The sequence below is a fragment of the Lactuca sativa genome, chromosome 2, assembly GCF_002870075.4.
Source record: "Lactuca sativa cultivar Salinas chromosome 2, Lsat_Salinas_v11, whole genome shotgun sequence".
Lineage (NCBI taxonomy): Eukaryota > Viridiplantae > Streptophyta > Magnoliopsida > Asterales > Asteraceae > Lactuca > Lactuca sativa.
This window is the reverse complement of record NC_056624.2, coordinates 92,235,708-92,254,999: the sequence shown is the minus strand read 5'-3', so window position 1 is coordinate 92,254,999 and position 19,292 is coordinate 92,235,708. Positions and strand designations below refer to the sequence as shown.

Genomic DNA, 19,292 nt, shown 5'->3' with positions numbered 1-19,292 from the left:
GACCTCCATTGCTCTCTAAAAAGCTTGAAGGATGAGGCTCTCTGGACCTCTATGGATCCAGATCCGAAGTCTCATCACAAGCATGGGACTATTTGGCCATCAAATCAACTCAACAAAGCCACAAGAAACCCTAAAATCGATTATACTTCACAAAACAGGAGATGGGTCGAAATTATACCTTTAGATTGAAGGGTCGAGCTTCCAATCCACCAAATAGCAGTCCCCTTTGCCTCTTCTTGGCTAGAGCCTCTTTCTCCTTTGCTAAACAACACACAAATGTCAAGAAATGCCTCCTTTCACTCTCAAATCGCTAAAGCACTTTTAGGGTATCTCTCTATGAAATGATGGATGCAAAAGACGGCCATAAGGCCCTTTAAATAGGTCCCAAACCCGAAAAATTAGGGTTTCATTAAACAGCGTGGACTCGCCGAGTCCATATCCTGGACTCGCCGAGTCCGAACGAATCCCGCGTCCAGAATCGCGACCCTACTCGGCGAGTCTGAGCTCCGACTCGCCGAGTCCCTTCTCAAAACTCAAAACTTTAAAACAATAAAGTACCTGGAGATCCGGGCTGTTACACAAACAATGCTCATCAAAGCTTTGCTTAAATTGCATAGACTTCTTTTGTGGAACTCAAGAACGGAACGTTGCTGATCCAAGCTTTGCCAATGTGCATAGACTTGTAATGTGGGACTCATGAATGAAACAATTCTCGTTAAAGATTTGCTTAAATTGCAGAGACTACTATTGTGGACCTCAAAAATAAAGAAATGCTCATCAAAGCTTCGCTAAATTGCGAAGACTACTTCTATTGTGGAACTCAAGAACTAAACAATACTCATCAAAGCTTTGCGAAATTACGAAGACCACTTCTATTGTGGAACTCAATAAACAATGTTCATCAAAGCTTTTCTGAATTGCATAGACTTCTAATGTGGAACTAAAGAAAGAAACAATGCTCATCAAAGCTTTGGAAAAATTACAGAAACTTCTATTGTGGATCCAAAGAATTAAACAATGCTCATCAAAGCTTTATTAAATTGCAACGACTACTTCTATTGTGGGACTCAAGAATTAAATAATGCTCATCAATGGTTTGCTAAATTGCATAGACTTCTATTGTGGAACTCAAGTATTAAGCAATGCTCATCAAAGCATTAATAAATTGCATAGACTTCTAATGTGGAACCCAAGAATGAAAGAATGCTCATGAATGCTTTGCTAAATTGCATAGACTTCTATTGTTGAACTCAAGAATCAAACAATGCTAATCAAAGCTTTGCTTAAATTTTATAGACTTCTATTGTGGAACACAATAAAACGATGCTCATCAAAGCTTCGCTAAATTGCATAGACATCTAATGTGGAACACAAGAATAAAACAATGCTCATCAAAGCTTTGCTTAAATTACATAGACTTATATTGTGGAACTCAAGAATAAAGAAATGCTCTTCAAAGCCTTGCTAAATTGCGAAAACTACTATTATGGAGCTCAAGAATTAAATAATGCTCATCAAAGCTTTGCTAAATTCATTAGACTTCTAATGTAAAACTCAAGAATGAAACAATGCTCTTCAAAGCTTTGCTTAAAGTACATCCACTTCTATTGTGGAACTCAAGAATTAAATAATGCTCATCAAAGCTTTGATAAATTACAAAGACTACTTCTATTGTGGAACTCAAGAACTAATCAATGCTCATCAATGCTTTGCTAAATTGCATAGACTTCTAATGTGGAACCCAAGAATGAAACAATGCTTAAGATAGCTTTGCTAAATTGCATAGACCTCTATTGTGGAACTCAAGAACAAAACAATGCTCATCAATACTTTGCTTAAATTGCATAGACTTCTATTGTGAAACTCAAGAATGAAACGATGCTCATCAAAGCTTTGCTAAATTACGTAGACCTCAAATGTGGAAATCAAGAATGAAACACTACTCGTCAAAGCTTTGCTTAAATTGCATAGACTACTATTGTGGAACTCAAGAATAAAGAATTGCTCATCAAAGCTTTGATAAATTACAAAGACTACTTCTATTGTGGAACTCAAGAATTAAACAATGCTCATCAAAGCTTTGCTAAATTGCATAGACTTATAATGTGGAACTCAATAATGAAACGATGCTCATCAAAGCTTTGCTTAAAGTGCATAGACTTCTATTGTGGAACTCTAGAATTAAACAATGCTCATCAAAACTTTGCTAAATTTCATATACTTCTAATGTTAAACTCAAGAATAAAACAACCCTCATGTAAGCTTTTTTTAAACTGCATTCACTTCTATTGTGAAACTCAAGAATTAAACAATGCTCGTCAAAGCTTTGCTAAATTGCAAAGACTACTTCTATTGTGGAACTCAAGAACTAAACATTGGTCATCAATGCTTTGCTAAATTGCATAGACATCTAATGTGGAACCCAAGAATGAAACATTGCTCATGAAAGCTTTGTAAAATTGCATAGAGATCTATTGTGGAACTCAAGAATCAAACAATGCTCATCAAAGCTTTGCTTAAATTGCATAGACTTCTGTTGTGGAACTCAAGAACGGAACGTTGCTCATCCAAGCTTTGCCAATATGCGTAGACTTGTAATGTGGAACTCATGAATGTAACAATTCTCGTCAAAGCTTTGCTTAAATTGCATAGACTACTTTTGTGAAACTCGAAAATAAAGAAATGCTCATCAAAGCTTCGCTAAATTGCGAAGACTACTTCTATTGTGGAACTCAAGAACTAAACAATACTCATCAAAGCTTTGCGAAATTACGAAGACCACTTCTATTGTGGAACTCAATAAACAATGTTCATCAAAGCTTTTCTGAATTGCATAGACTTCTAATGTGGAACTAAAGAAGGAAACAATGCTCATCAAAGCTTTAGAAAAATTACAGAAACTTCTATTGTGGATCCAAAGAATTGAACAATGCTCATCAAAGCTGTATTAAATTGCAACGACTACTTCTATTGTGGGACTCAAGAATTAAATAATGCTCATCAATGCTTTGCTAAATTGCATAGACTTCTATTGTGGAACTCAAGTATTAAGCAATGCTCATCAAAGCATTAATAAATTGCATAGACTTCTAATGTGGAACCCAAGAATGAAAGAATGCTCATGAATGCTTTGCTAAATTGCATAGACTTCTATTGTTGAACTCAAGAATCAAACAATGCTAATCAAAGCTTTGCTTAAATTTTATAGACTTCTATTGTGGAACACAATAAAACAATGCTCATCAAAGCTTCGCTAAATTGCATAGACTTCTAATGTGGAACACTAGAATAAAACAATGCTCATCAAAGCTTTGCTTAAATTACATAGACTTATATTGTGGAACTCAAGAATAAAGAAATGCTCTTCAAAGCCTTGCTAAATTGCGAAGACTACTATTATGGAGCTCAAGAATAAAATAATGCTCATCAAAGCTTTGCTAAATTCAATAGACTTCTAATGTGAAACTCAAGAATGAAACAATGCTAACAATCAAACAATGCTGCTAATGTTAGACTTTTTCGCTTTCTCTCTCTACTTTCTCTCTCTTCCACTGATTCTCTCTGACAGTGGTGCGATCTAGTTTTGATTCATCGGTGCTGCTTTTCCGACGTCTGTCTTAATCTCGGTGAAGTAATTTCTCTCCTATTTCCATTGTCTTAATGGGAGCGTCATCCAAATCGGATCGATTTAAGGAAGTGTAGGTTAAACCTCCGGATAAAAGTGCTGCTGTTAGATATACTAAAACGGAAATGGATGTGAATGATCTTGTTCCTCCTGGGGTTATAGAGCAATCTTCAGCCACGATATATAAAGCTCGTCGCAAGCCTAGTGCGACTGGAGCTGTTGCATCAGGAATTAGCAAAGCTGAATGGAAAATGGAGGGGAAAGCTTTCAGAATTAAGAACAGAAATAGGAAGAAGGTGAATGGGTTATCTCCGATGGATGCTGAAGAATATTACAATGAAGATGGTACTGTGGAGGAAACGAAAGAGGATTTAGAAACTGTATCAGCTTGGGAGTCGGATTCTAACATATCTATTCCTGGAACTGTTGATAAGGAGAAGGATTTGAAGAAAGGGTCATCTGGTGATTCTAAGAAGGTTAGATCTCAAGTTGTTGCTATTCCATCTGGTAACACCGCTAATTTGATGAAAAATTGGGATGGATCAAAGAAGAGTAATGAAGTAATAAGCCCAAATTCGGAATTGAAGAATGTTATTAGTGAGATGATTAGGGTGAATCCTAACATTTCAGTGATGGATGTTAATAAACATGATAATTCTAAATTGGATGATAGTGAAGTTTTGAAAACTAGAACTGATGGGGTGAAGAATGATTGCAGTAAAGAAGAATTTATTCCAGGAGTTGGATTTCAATTTCTTTGTAAATTGAAGGAGGAATTATATGTGGGGAAGGAAGGTGATACAGGGTTGGTTCAGAATATGGAAATGGATGATTCAAAAATAGACAAAAAAGAGGATAAGGTAGATGATGATAATGTAGAGGATAAAACTGATAAAGAGGACGAGGAAGTTGACTCAAGTGAGGAGGAGACTAGTGAAGATGAGGAAATAATGATGGAGGAGGAGGATATTAATAAGATTAGTAATGATAATAATGGGAAGTTGTTTCCAGGCACTGTTATTAATAGTATTAATACTCTTCCTTCTATTTTGGGAGTTGCTAAAATTGGAAATTCGATGGAGAAGGATGTGCAGGGGAATTTAGAGAACTCTTATGCTGGTGTGTTAAAAGGAAATAGGCATAAGGGTAAGATTGATGTTAGATATATTCCAGGGGAAAAAGGTGAAGAAGATGGTCCTGTTATTATCCCAATTGAGAATCTAAAAAATGCGAGTATTCCTTATGTGAATACTTTATATGGGTATATGATTGATAAGAAATTGGCTTTTCCAGTGATCCAGAAGGAGGTTAGAAGGCTATGGAAGAATGTGGGTCTTGAAGAGGTATTCATGAATAATAAAGGGTTCTTCTTTTTTAAATTCAGTGATGAACAGGGGATGTTATCTATTCTTGAAGGAAGTCCATGGCTAATGTTCAATAATATGCCTTTATTCCTTCAAAGATGGAGACCAAGTTTGACTTTAACTAAAAATAGACATGATAAGATTCCTGTTTGGGTCAAAATTTATGATTTACCTTTGGAGGTTTGGAGTGGGGATAATCTGTGCATTATTGCTAGTAAATTGGGAATTCCTCTTGCTTTTGATTCTTTTACCGAAGAGATGTGTTTGGAACATAAAGGGAGGAATGCTTATGCTAGAATCCTTATCGAAATGTCAGCTGATAAAGAATGGAAGAGGAACATTGATATCTCAACTTGGGATTTTGTAACTAATTCTGCTGTTATTCAAAGCTTTGATGTGGAATATGCTTGGATGCCATCTAGATGCAGTCATTGTAAAGTGTTTGGGCATATAGATAAGGTCTGTATGGCTAGTATGATGGGTACTAATTCTATGCAAAATGGAGGCAGTGGGATTAGCAAGGAAGATAAAGGGAAAAATGTGATTGATGATGAAGGATTTACGGAATTTACTAATAAGAAAAATAAAAATATTAAAGATGGAGAAGGTACAAGCAATTCAGTGAGGAAAGCTGCTAATATAGTTAATCAGAAAAGTAATGGGAAGAATAATTTCTCAAGAGTGGGAAATAAGTTTAGGGGACAATATGGGAACAGGGGTGGAAATGGTTGGGGACAAAATGGGAATTGGAATAACAAAGGAGTGGGTCATTGGAATTTGGAGAAGAATAAAAGATATGAGAAGGTGGTTTCTGGGCAGTATAATAATAATGATCAGATAAATAATGGAGACAAAAAACAGGAGGCTATAAAGAAGAATGTCAATGATATGGCTGAGATTAAGAAGAGTGATAAGAAAACTAATAGCAGCAATAAAAATAGCTTTGAAGTTTTGGGATTGATTGATGAGGAAGCTATAATTGGAATGGAAGAGGATGACAAAAGAGATAAAATTGGTGTACAATTTGACGATCTGAATTGCACATTCTCTGCTATTGATGACAGCAGGTTGAAACATAATGAGATTCATAATATGGGCATTAGCAATGATGATCTTGTGATGGTTAATGCTGAAAAGAAGATGGATAGCAAGAGGAATAATGATAGCAGCAGTATTAGTGGATTATCTCAGGCATTTGAGGAGGTAAATGCCAAAAATTATGTTATTATTCAATGATGTCGATTGGTGTATGGAATGTTAGGGGGTTAAATAAAGCTGTTAAGCAAAAAGAGGTTATGGATGTTATAAGGGATAATAAGCTGGGAATTTGTGCTATTGTTGAATCCCATGTCAAAATTTCGAACTTAAAGAATGTGTGTAGTAAATCTTTTGGTAACTGGGATTGGGTTTCTAATAACAAACAATGTGATGTTGGTACTAGAATAATTGTTGGATGGAATCCAAAATTATTTGATGTTATGGTTATATCTCAATCGAAACAGGTGATACATTGCTATGTCAAATTTTCTAATTCTAATTATAGCATGTTTTTTTTCCTTCATCTATGCTGCTTCCGGTTATATTGAAAGAAGGGCTTTATGGGAAGATTTGAAAAAATTCAGCTTAACAGTGAAAAAGGAAGCTTGGTGTATTTTGGGTGATTTCAATGTTGTGCTAAAAGATTCCGATTATTCAGAAGGCTGCTCGAGAATTCTGAAAGGAGTTGATGATTTTCGTGAATGTATCAATTTTATTGAAGTTGAAGACTTGAATAGCACTGGTTTTCAATTCACTTGGAATAAATCTCCTTCTGGGAATAAGGGAATTCTAAAGAAGCTGGATAGGATTATGGTCAATTCGAAATTCATTTCTGATCATCCTTCAGCTTATGCTGCTTTTAAACCATACAGAATTTCTGATCACTGTCCTGCTATTCTTTTCATTCCTAATGGTAAAGTGAGATGGAAATCTTCTTTTAGATTTGCTAATTTCATTGCGGATAAAGAAGAATTTCTGCCTATGGTGAAGGATATTTGGTCTTCAAATATTGAAGGTTTTTTTATGTTCAAAGTTACTCAGAAACTGAAAGTGTTGAAGAAACAGTGTAGACAGCTGTGTAGCAAATTCAGAGGGTCGGGAATGAAAATTAAGGATCTAAGGAAACAATTGGGAAATATTCAGATGAAAATTGATCAGGAGCCGTTTAATGCCTCATATCGGGAGGAGCATGCTAATATTCTTTTTGAATATAATGTTGCTTGTAATGATGAAGAAAAGTTGTTTCTCAAAGATCTAAGATCAAATGGCTATCTAATGGGGATAATAATACTAAGTTTTTTCACAGTTGTTTGAAAAGTAGGATTAACAGGAATCGAATTTTGATGGTGCTTGATGAGGATGGAAGATGGATTAGGGGGAATGCTATGAAGGAGAAATTTATTAATCATTTTAAGAATTTCTTGGGATGTGAAGTTGCCACTGATTTGTCTATACTTAATGATGAATTTTTTCTTAATAAGTTGGATAAAAAAGTGGCAATGAATATGATAAGAGTGGTTACAGATGAAGAAGTTAAAGTTGCTATGTTTGATATTGCTGACAATCATGCCCCTAGACCTGATGGTTTTTCCTCTAAGTTTTTTAAGAGTGCTTGGAGTATTGTTGGGCCAGAAATATGTAAAGCTGTGAGGGAATTTTTCTGGACAGGCAAATTATTGAAGGGTATTAATGCCACAAGGATTGTTTTGATTCCTAAAGTGGAAGAGCCGAGGAAAGTCACTGATTTTCGGCCTATTGCCTGTTGCAACATTTTTTATAAATGTATCAGCAAAATAATAGTTAACAGAATAAGGAGCAGCTTAAGTGATATAGTTAGCCATAACCAATCTGCTTTTATTCAAGGAAGATCAATTCTTGACAATATTCTCCTTGCTCAAGACTTGATGGTGGGATACAAAAATAAAAAAGGAGTGCCTAAATGTACCTTAAAGATTGATATACAAAAGGCCTATGATACTGTTGACTGGAAATTTCTTAATAGGATTCTTCTTGGATTTGGATTTCATCCTGTCATGGTTAATTGGATTATGGCCTGTACTTCTTCTCCTTGGTTTATGCTGAATTTTAATGGTGAAGACCATGGATATTTTGAAGGAAAAAGGGGGTTAAGACAAGGAGATCCTTTATCTCCCTACTTATTCACGTTGGTTATGGAGGTTTTTAATCTAATTCTGGTGAAGAAAATTGAAGACAACCAAAGTTTCAAATTTCACTGCAAGTGTGAATCTCAGAGGATCACTCACTTATGTTTTGCAGATGACTTGTTGGTGTTTTCTTTTGGTAATGGTAATTCTGCTAGAGTGATAAAAGCTGCCCTTGATGAATTTAATTCTGTTTCTGGTTTGAAAGCGAGCATGGAAAAAAGCCAAATTTATTTTAGTTGTGTGAAGCCTAACATGAGAAGGATTATTTTGGGAATTTTACCTTTTGACATTGGTAAAATTCCTTTCAAATACCTTGGGATTCCCATGTGTGTGAATATGCTCTTCAAAAGAGATTGTTTATCTCTTGTTGATAAGATTAAATTGAGAGTGTGTAATTGGAAAAACAAGATGCTTTCTTTTGCTGGAAGGTTACAACTCATAAATTCTGTTTTGACTTCTATTCATGTGTATTGGGCTTCAATTTTCAAAATCCCTATAGCTACTATTAGGGAGATTGAAATGATTTGTAGAAATTTCCTGTGAGCTAATGGAGAAGTGGTTAGAGGGAAAGCTAAAGTTAAATGGAGTGATGTTTGTAAGCCCAAAATAAATGGGGGACTGGGAATTAAGGATTTAAGATTCTGGAATGATGCTTTATTAGTCAAACACATTTGGAATCTGATTATTAACAAGAAGTCTTTGTGGGTTCAGTGGGTGAGAGAAAACTACATTGGTGATAGAAATTTCTGGGATATTTGGCAGAAGAAAAGTATGAATTGGACTTGGAAAAGATTTTTGGAATTGAGAAAAACTGTTAGACATCATGTTGTTTCATGTATTGGTAATGGTAGGAATACTTCTTTATGGCATGATTGGTGGCATCCAATTGGCATTTTAAGTACAATTATATCTAGAAGGGATTGGATTAGAAATGAATTTAGTGATAATTCTTTAGTCAGTGATGTTTTGACTAATGATACTTATAGATGGCCTGTTGATTGGGTAATTAAATTTCCTGGACTGAAAGATGCTCCCATGTTTTGTAATATTGGTAATCATAGGGATATTACTGTTTGGAGGGATTTGAATGGTGTGAGTAAAAGATTTTCTTGCAAACAAGTTTGGAGAGATATCAATAATTTTGGAAGCAAAGTCGGTTGGGTTAACTGTGTTTGGTATAGTAATTGTATTCCCAGGAATGCCTTTATTTTATGGCTTGCTGTGCTGAATCGTCTGAAAACTCAAGATCGAGTTAAATGCTGGGAAAAATCAGGTTCATTACTATGTCCTTTCTGTTTAAAAATTCCTGATTCTCATGATCATCTCTTCTTTCAATGTGATTTCTCGCATATTATATGGAAACATTGTTGTTCTAAGGCTGGAATTGACATTTCTTATTCTAATTGGAATGATCTAGTTCTTAAATTGTCTTCAGTCTTAAATTCGAGATCTGTTGAGATTTTGATCAAAAAATGGGTGCTTGCTAGTTGTGTTTCTCACATTTGGAAAGAAAGAAATTCGAGAATTTTTAGTAATATGAGAAAATCGAATGAAGGAGTTATTTTGTGTATTGAGAATGAAATTCAATTGAAGTTATTAGGGTTGAGGAAGATGAATGTTATGGTCAGCAGGGAGATTTTACAAACCTGGGGTATTTTTCGAAAAAATTGATGGGTTTAATGAATTTTTTTGTAAGGATTAGCTATTGTGATTCTGTTTGTTTTGAGGATTGGGATGATATGGAGCTGTTGAGTTGTTTGACTGTCTTTATGGGAGGCTTGTATTGGGGGTTTTTTCGGAATGATAGTTTTAAAGGAATTGACGGTTATCAAGGAATTGACGGATTAATTCACTGGGTTAAGAGCTTGCTCTTGAATTTTGTGATTTGTACCTTTGGGATTTTGTATTTGGATATGATCTTTTTTGAGAATATTCAAATGGAAAATCCTAGACATGTGATTGATGCCATGTCTAGTTTGAAACTGGTTCTAAATTTATGGTGGTTTTGGTGCTCCATCTGTTTCTTGTTTTTTGACTACAGGAAAATCTTATTGCTGATGATTGTCATGCTTGTTGAAGTTGGGATTGCATATAGCAGGAGGTTCAATTTGAGGAGTTATGTTGCGATGATAAAGGATAATAGATGGATCAACATAGGGAGGATACAAGAGCTGATAGGAAGAAGAAGATGCTGGTTTGATCTCGTGAAGTTTCTGCAGTGGGATTTGTTTAAAGTGTCTTATGTTTTTTGGTTCATTATTTTTGGCTTTAGTATGTTTGGGATTGGACCTTTATGGATTTGGTTTTTAAGTCTTCACTATTGGACTGTGGGTTTTTTTAAGGGCCTTACCCCTTGCTTTGGTTATAATGTTGTTAAGTGGTATAATTTTTGCAAGCGGATGAAGTTACCTTTTTTCCCACATTCAATAAGTCCTTGGTGTAGCCTTATGAATTTTAAGGTTTTTTGGGGTATTTGGAGGATTATTGAGGGGGTTAAAAAAATGGTTAGGAAGTTGGTTATGGATAGGTTGGATTGAGTAGTGTTTTTGGGTTGTTCTTTATTTTATTTGTATTTGTATTCTTTTATTCTTTTTAATAAAGTTTGCTGAGCTTTGGCTCTTTTCAAAAAAAAAAAAGAATGAAACAATGCTCTTCAAAGCTTTGCTTAAAGTACATCCACTTCTATTGTGGAACTCAAGAATTAAATAATGCTCATCAAAGCATTGATAAATTACAAAGACTACTTCTATTGTGGAACTCAAGAACTAATCAATGCTCATCAATGCTTTGCTAAATTGCATAGACTTCTAATGTGGAACCCAAGAATGAAACAATGCTTAAGATAGCATTGCTAAATTGCATAGACTTCTATTGTGGAACTCAAGAACAAAACAATGCTCATCAATGCTTTGCTTAAATTGCATAGACTTCTATTGTGGAACTCAAGAATGAAACGATGCTCATCAAAGCTTTGCTAAATTGCGTAGACCTCAAATGTGGAAATCAAGAATGAAACACTGCTCGTCAAAGCTTTGCTTAAATTGCATAGACTACTATTGTGGAACTCAAGAATAAAGAATTGCTCATCAAAGCTTTGCTAAATTACGAAGACTACTTCTATTGTGGAACTCAAGAATTAAACAATGCTCATCAAAGCTTTGCTAAATTGCATAGACTTATAATGCTGAACTCAATAATGAAACAATGCTCATCAAAGCTTTGCTTAAAGTGCATAGACTTCTGTTGTGGAACTCTAGAATTAAACAATGCTCATCAAAACTTTGCTAAATTTCATTGACTTCTAATGTTAAACTCAAGAATAAAACAATCCTCATGTAAGCTTTTTTTAAACTGCATTCACTTCTATTGTGAAACTCAAGAATTAAACAATGCTCATCAAAGCTTTGCTAAATTGCAAAGACTACTTCTATTGTGGAACTCAAGAACTAAACATTGGTCATCAATGCTTTGTTAAATTGCATAGACATCTAATGTGGAACCCAAGAATGAAACATTGCTCATGAAAGCTTTGCAAAATTGCATAGAGATCTATTGTGGAACTCAAGAATCAAACAATGCTCATCAAAGCTTTGCTTAAATTGCATAGACTTCTGTTGTGGAACTTAAGAACGGAACGTTGCTCATCCAAGCTTTGCCAATGTGCGTAGACTTGTAATGTGGAACTCATGAATGAAACAATTCTCGTTAAAGATTTGCTTAAATTGCAGAGACTACTATTGTGGAACTCAAAAATAAAGAAATGCTCATCAAAGCTTCGCGAAATTGCGAAGACTACTTCTATTGTGGAACTCAAGAACTAAACAATACTCATCAAAGCTTTGCTAAATTACGAAGACCACTTCTATTGTGGAACTCAATAAACAATGTTCATCGAAGCGTTTCTGAATTGCATAGACTTCTAATGTGGAAGTAAAGAAAGAAACAATGCTTATCAAAGCTTTGGAAAAATTGCATACACTTCTATTGTGGAACCAAAGAATTAAACAATGCTCATCAAAGCTTTATTAAATTGCAACGACTACTTCTATTGTGGAACTCAATAATTAAATAATGCTCATCAATGCTTTGCTAAATTGCATAGACTTCTATTGTGGAACTCAAGTATTAAGCAATGCTCATCAAAGACTTGCTAAATTGCATAGACTTCTAATGTGGAACCCAAGAATGAAAGAATGCTCATGAATGCTTTGCTAAATTGCATAGACTTCTATTGTTGAACTCAAGAATCAAACAATGCTAACTTAGTAAAAACAATGTAACTTTTTCGCTTTCTCTCTCTACTTTCTCTCTCTTCCCCTGATTCTCTCCTCGGTGGTGCGATCTAGTTTTTGGTTCATCGGTGCTGTTTTTCCGACGAATTTCTTTTTTCGGTGAAGCAATTTCTCTTCTGATTCCGTTGTGCTAATGGGTGCATCATCCAAAGCGGATCGATTGAAGGAAGTGAAAGTTAAACCTCCAAATAAAGGTGAAGCTGTCCGGTATGTTAGGACTGAAGTGAATGTGAATGAGTTAGTTCCTCCTGGGGTTATTGATCAAATTTCAACTACGGTTTATAAAGCTCGTTGTAAGCCAAGTGTATCTGGAGCTGTTGCGTCAGGGATTGGTAAGCTGAATGGAAAATGGAGGGGAAAGCTTTCAGAGTTAAGAACAGAGTTCGGAAGTTGGTGGATGGGTTATCGCCGATGGATGCTGAGGATTATGACAATGAAGAAGGTTATGAAGAGGTATCGGGAGATGATTTGGAATCTGTATCAGCCTGGGATTCGGATTCTAACATTTCTATTCCTGGATCTGAGTGCAAAATGAAGGAATTGAAGTATGGAACTGCTGGGGAGGTGAAAAATGATGGTGATAAAGTTGTATCTATTCCTTCAGGTAACACTGCTAATTTGATGAAAAATTGGGATGGGTCGAAATTGAGTAATGATTTACAGGATACTAATTTGGAATTGAAGAATGTTACGAGTGAAATGATTAGGGTGAATCCTAACATTGAGGTGATTGATGTCAATAAACATGATAGTTCTAAGTTGGTTGAAAATGAAGTTGTGAAGTCTAGAGCTGATGGGGATAAGATTGTTATCAGTAATGAAGAATTTATTCCGGGGGTTGGCTTTCAATTTCTTAGTGATCTGAAGGTGGAGAAGTCTATGGGGAAGGATTGAGACAGTGAGAAGAATCAGGAAATGGATGTCGATATGTCAAATTTGGAAAAGAAAGTCAAGGAGATAGAAAGTAATACTGATGATGATGGTTCTACTGAAGAGCAAGGGGAAAATGATTCAAGTGAGGATGATACTAGTGTGGATGAAGAAATTGAGATAGAAGAAAAGGTTAATGCTATGATTAATATGGAAACTAGTTGCAAAGAGAAGTCAGGTACTGTTATTAATAGCATTAATTTGCTTCCTTCTATTTTGGGAGATGTGAAGAATAGCAAAAAGGTTGAAGGTGAAATGCAGGGGAATTTGTTGAACTCTTATGCAGGTGTGCTAAAGGGTAATAGACATAAGGGTAAGATTGATGTTAGATTCATTCCAGGGGAAAATGGTGAAGAGGATGGACCTGTAATTATTCCGATTGAAAATCTAAAGAATGCGAGTATTCCTTTTACTAATACTTTTTATGGATATATGATTGATAAGAAGTTGGCGTTTCCTGTGATTCAGAAAGAAGTTAGAAGGTTGTGGAAGAATGTGGGTCTGGAAGAGGTTTTCATGAACAACAAAGGATTTTTCTTTTTTAAATTCAGTGATGAGCAGGGGATGTTGTCTATTTTGGAGGGCAGTCCTTGGTTAATGTTTAATAATATGCCACTATTTCTTCAAAGGTGGAGGCCAGGTTTGACATTAACTAAGAACAAGCATGATAAAATCCCGGTTTGGATTAAAATATTTGACTTGCCTTTGGAAGTATGGAGTGGTGAAAATTTATGTAGAATTGCTAGTAAGATAGGGATTCCTTTGGCTTTTGATTCATTTACGGAGGAAATGTGTTTGGAACATAAAGGAAGGAATGCTTATGCTAGAATTCTTGTTGAAATGGCAGCTGGGAAGGAATGGAGAAAGAAGATTGATATTTCTACATGGGATTTTGTTTCTAATTCTGCTGTGATACAAAGTTTTGATGTTGAATATGCTTGGATTCCTTCTAGATGTAATCATTGTAAAGTTTATGGGCATGTGGATAAAGTTTGTGTTGCTGTTATGAATGTTGAGAAAGAGGCTAGAAATAGGGATGTGAGAAATTTAAAAAACAATAAAGGGAAGGAAGTAGTTAATGGGGATGGATTCACAGAAGTCAAATATAAGAAGGTGATAGGTAGCAATAATGGTGAAGGCACTAGCAAGGCTTAGGAGGGTTATAATCAATCGAATAGTCTGAAGAATAATGGGAAGAATGGGAATTAGAGAAGGGGTAATTATTCAAAAGGAAATAATGGGAATAGAGGTGGAAATGGTAAAGGGCAAAATTGGAATTGGAGCAATAAAGGAGTAAGTCATTGGAATTTAGAAAAGAACAGAAATTATGAGAAGTTTGCTAATGGGCAGGATTTGATTGGTAGTCAGGGGTTGAAGGAGAATAATATGAAGGAGTATGTAATTAAAAAGGATAATAAGAAAGAGGAGGGCAATCACAGTCTTGTTAGTGTGACAAAAACAGGAGAAGGATTTAGTAATAAAAACAGTTTTGAAATTTTGGGAGAGATTGAAGAGGAAGCTTTGGATAAAATGGAAGAGGATGCTAAGATTGAGAAGGTAGTTATTCATCAGAATGAAGATTGTGGTAGTGCTGATATGGGTTCTAATGAAAGTAAGAATAATAAAATGATTTCATCAATTAAGGGAGAGGGGAAGAAAAAAGGAAATGAAAGTAATAAAATAAAGAAAGACAGGATGGTATCGGATAACAATAGCAGCAAGTTGGGGAGTTCTCAGGCATTTGAGGAGGTAAATGCCAAAAATTCTATTATTTCCCAATGATGCCTATAGGTGCTTGGAATGTTAGGGGCTCGAATAAATTTGTCAAGCAGAAGGAGGTTATTGATGTTATTAGGAGTAATAATCTTGGTATTTGTGCTGTGATTGAATCTCATGTCAAAGTCTTAAATCTTAAAAACATTTGTGTTAAGAATTTTGGGCAGTGGGATTGGATTTCTAATAATAAAAGCTGTGAGGCTGGTACTAGAATTATAGTGGGGTGGAATCCTAGACTTTTTGATGTGATAATGCTTTCTCAATCCAAACAGGTTATCCATTGTTATGTTAAAGTTTGTAATTCTGATGTTGGCATGTATTTATCTTTTATATATGCTGCTTCGAATTACATTGAAAGAAGATTGCTTTGGGATAATTTGAAGAAACATAGTTTGGTTGTTAAGAAGGAAGCTTGGGGTTTATTGGGTGATTTTAATGTTGCTATAAAACCATCGGAATATTCTGAAGGCTGCTCTAGAACTCCTAAAGGAGTTGAAGATTTTGTTCATTGTTTAAGTTTTATTGAAGTGGAGGACTTGAAGTCTTATGGGTTTCAGTTTACATGGAACAAAACTCCTGCTGGGAATATGGGGCTTTTGAAGAAGCTCGATAGAGTTATGGTCAATTTAAAATTTATTTCGGACCATCCTCTTGCCCATGCTGTTTTTAAGCCATATAGAAATTCGGATCATTGCCCTGCTATTTTAAATTTTCCTGGTGATAAAGTGAAGTGGAAGCCTTCTTTTAGATTTGCTAATTTTATTTATGAGAAGGAGGAGTTTCTTTCTTTGGTTAAGGAGGTTTGGGATAAGAATATTGATGGTTTTTTTATGTTTAAAGTGACTCAAAAGTTGAAGATTCTCAAGAAACATTGCAGGGAGCTGTGTAATAAACATTGGGGTGCTGGGAAAAGAATTCAGAAGTTAAGAATGGAGTTGGAATGTAAACAACAAGAAATTGACAGTAATCCTTTTGATTGCAAGATTAGGGAAGAGCATGCTAATATTCTCTTAGATTTTAATGTTGCTTGTAATGATGAAGAAAAACTTCTTACTCAGCGTGCTAAAATCAAATGGTTACAGGATGGGGACAATAATTCTAAATTCTTTCATAGGATTGTTAAAAGCAGGGGTAACAGTAATCGTATTTAGATGGTTCTAAATGAAGATGGCCGATGGGTGAGTGGGAAGGCTATGAAAGATAAGTTTGTATCTCATTTTAATAAGTTCTTGGGTTGTAAGGAAGATACTGATCTGTCGGGATTAAGTGATGATTTTTTTCCTAAAAAATTGGATAGGAGGGTGGCTGTTAATATGATTAGAGTGGTTTCTGATGAAGAAATTAAAATGGCGATGTTTGATATAGATGACAATCATGCCCCTGGCCCTGATGGGTATTCTTCAAAAAATTTTAAAAGTACTTGGAGCATTGTTGGTCCAGAGGTATGTAAGGTTGTGAGAGAATTCTTTTGGACTGGTAAATTGTTGAAGGGGATCAATGCTACAAGAATAGTTATGGTACCTAAAGTGGAGGTTCCGAGGAAAGTTTCTGATTTTAGACCTATAGCTTGCTGTAATACTTTTTATAAATGTATCAGTAAGATTATAGTGAACAGGATTAGAAATTGTTTGGGCGATATTGTTAGCAATAATCAGTCAGCTTTTATTCCTGGTAGATCTATATTGGACAATATTCTTCTTGCTCAGGAGCTGATGGTGGGGTACAAAAAAAAAGAGGAGCCCCTAAATGTACGATAAAGATTGATATACAAAAGGCTTATGATACGGTGGATTGGAGTTTTCTTAATAGAATTTTGCAGGGATTTGGGTTCCATCCAGTCATGGTTAAATGGATTATGGCTTGTGTTTCTTCCCCGTGGTTCATGCTTAATTTTAATGGTGAAGATCATGGGTATTTTGAAGGAAAGCGTGGGCTTAGGCAGGGAGATCCTTTATCTCCTTACCTATTTACTATAGTTATGGAGGTATTCAATATTATTATGGGTAAGCTTATTGAAGATTCTCTGAATTTTAAGTTCCATAGTAAGTGTTTGGGCCTCAATATATCCCATTTATGCTTTGCTGATGATCTGTTGGTATTCTCTTATGGTAATGGGAATTCGGTCAGAATTATAAGGGATGCTCTTGATGAATTCAAAAAGGTTTCAAGGCTGAAGGTGAGTATAGAAAAAAGTCAGATTTATTTCAGTTGTCTTAAGCCTAATATGAGAAGGATTATTTTGGGTATTCTTCCTTTTGATGTTGGGAGATTTCCGTTTAAATATTTGGGGGTTCCTATGTGTGTTACTAAGTTGTTTGATAGAGATTGTAAAAAGTTGATTGAAAAGATTAAGATGAGAATTTTCAACTGGAAATGTAAAACCTTATCGTTTGCTGGCAGATTGCAACTCATTAACTCGGTCTTAACTTCTATTCATGTTTATTAGGCATCGATTTTTAAAATTCCAATTGCTACTATTAATGAGATTGAAAAGATGTGCAAAAGTTTTTTATGGGCTAATGGTGAGATAGTCAAAGGGAAAGCTAAAGTAAAGTGGCTAGATATCTGCAAACCTAAGGAGTATGGCGGGCTGGGAATCAAGAATTTAAGGAGATGGAATGATGCTTTGCTTGCTAAACATGTTTCGAATGTGATCAATAACAAAAATTCCTTGTGGGTGCAGTGGGTGAGAACCAATTATATAGGAAGAAGGAATTTTTGGGATATTTTGCAGAAAAAAAGTATGAGTTGGACATGGAAGAGGTTTTTGGAAATAAGGAAAACTGTTAGGCCTCATGTTGTTTCGTGTGTGGGAAATGGAAGGAACACTGCTTTATGGCATGATTGGTGGCATCCAATTGGTATTCTTTGTACTATTATTCCTAGAAGAGATTGGGTTAGTAATGGTCTTAGTGATTCTTCTTTAGTCTGTGATGTTCTTGATTTTGATACTTATTCATGGCCGGTTGAATGGGTTAATAAGTTTCCTGGATTGATTGAAGCTCCCATGTTTTGTATTGATTCTAATATGAATGATGTTGTTGGATGGAGGGATAAGAAAGGTATATGCAGAAATTTTTCATGTAAACAGGTGTGGAGTGATTTAAATAACTTTGGAGACATTGTTCCTTGGTATGATATTGTTTGGTACAATAATTGCATTCCTCGCAATTCCTTTATTTTGTGGATGGCTGTCCTGAACAGATTAAAAACTCAGGATAGGGTTAGAGGTTGGGAAGTGGCTGGTAAATTGCTGTGTCCATTCTGTGAAATTGTTCCTGATTCGCATAACCATTTATTCTTTAATTGCGATTATACCTCTAGATTTTGGAGGTATTTCTGCATTAAGGTGGGGTTAAATTTGAAGACGGTAGAATGGAATGATCTGATTTTAATGTTAAGCAGAATGCTTAATTTGAAGACTGGTGAGAATTTGATCATCAAATGTATGATTGCTAGCTGTGTTTCTCATATTTGGAGGGAGAGAAACTCTAGACTTTTTGGCTCTAGAAGAACTTCAGTTGAGGGGGTTATAGCTAGTATTGAGAATGAGATTCGTTTGAAGCTGATGGGATTAAGGAAAAGAGCTAAATTGATCAATAATAAGGTTTATTTGATCTGGGGTATTTCGGGAATTGACAATGTTAAATAATGGAGGTCATTTTCTGGTTTATCATTTTGGTGTGTGGTTGGTTTAGATTTTGGGTTTGGCAGTGGTGGCAGATTAATAAGGAAGATGTTATTAATGGAATATGGTGGGGGTATTTTGGGAATAAAAAATTGCACAAAGGAATTGACGGAATATGTCACTAGTTGGAGAGTTTTCTCTCAAATCATGTGACTTGTACCTATGGGATTTTCTGTTTGGATATGATCTTAATTGAGATTACCCAAATAGAGAATCCTAGACATGCGATTGATGCCATGTCTAGTATGAAACTTAATATGACTCACTGGTGTTTTGGTGTTATTTTCTTGTGTTTCATTTTGAGTTTGTGGTGTAGAAAGGTGAAGCAATGGATGGTGGTGGGCAATAGCTATAGAGAGATAGTGGATTCCCTGATGAAGACTTTGAAGAAGGTGGAGGAAAAGGATTGTGACA

General features: G+C 35.3%; 2 protein-coding genes across 2 annotated transcripts; both read left to right on the top strand.

Annotated features, from left to right (window-relative positions):
* The first annotated feature begins 13,399 nt into the window (after positions 1-13,399).
* On the top strand, positions 13,400-16,341 carry LOC128132349 (uncharacterized). The gene is made up of 3 exons (XM_052768871.1): positions 13,400-14,527; positions 14,624-15,086; positions 15,206-16,341. The coding sequence occupies exons 1-3, from the start codon at positions 13,400-13,402 to the stop codon at positions 16,339-16,341; spliced, it is 2,727 nt and encodes a 908-aa protein (XP_052624831.1).
* On the top strand, positions 16,342-18,918 carry LOC128132348 (uncharacterized). The gene is made up of 4 exons (XM_052768870.1): positions 16,342-16,632; positions 16,866-17,366; positions 17,637-18,797; positions 18,889-18,918. The coding sequence occupies exons 1-4, from the start codon at positions 16,342-16,344 to the stop codon at positions 18,916-18,918; spliced, it is 1,983 nt and encodes a 660-aa protein (XP_052624830.1).
* Positions 18,919-19,292: the final 374 nt, after the last annotated feature.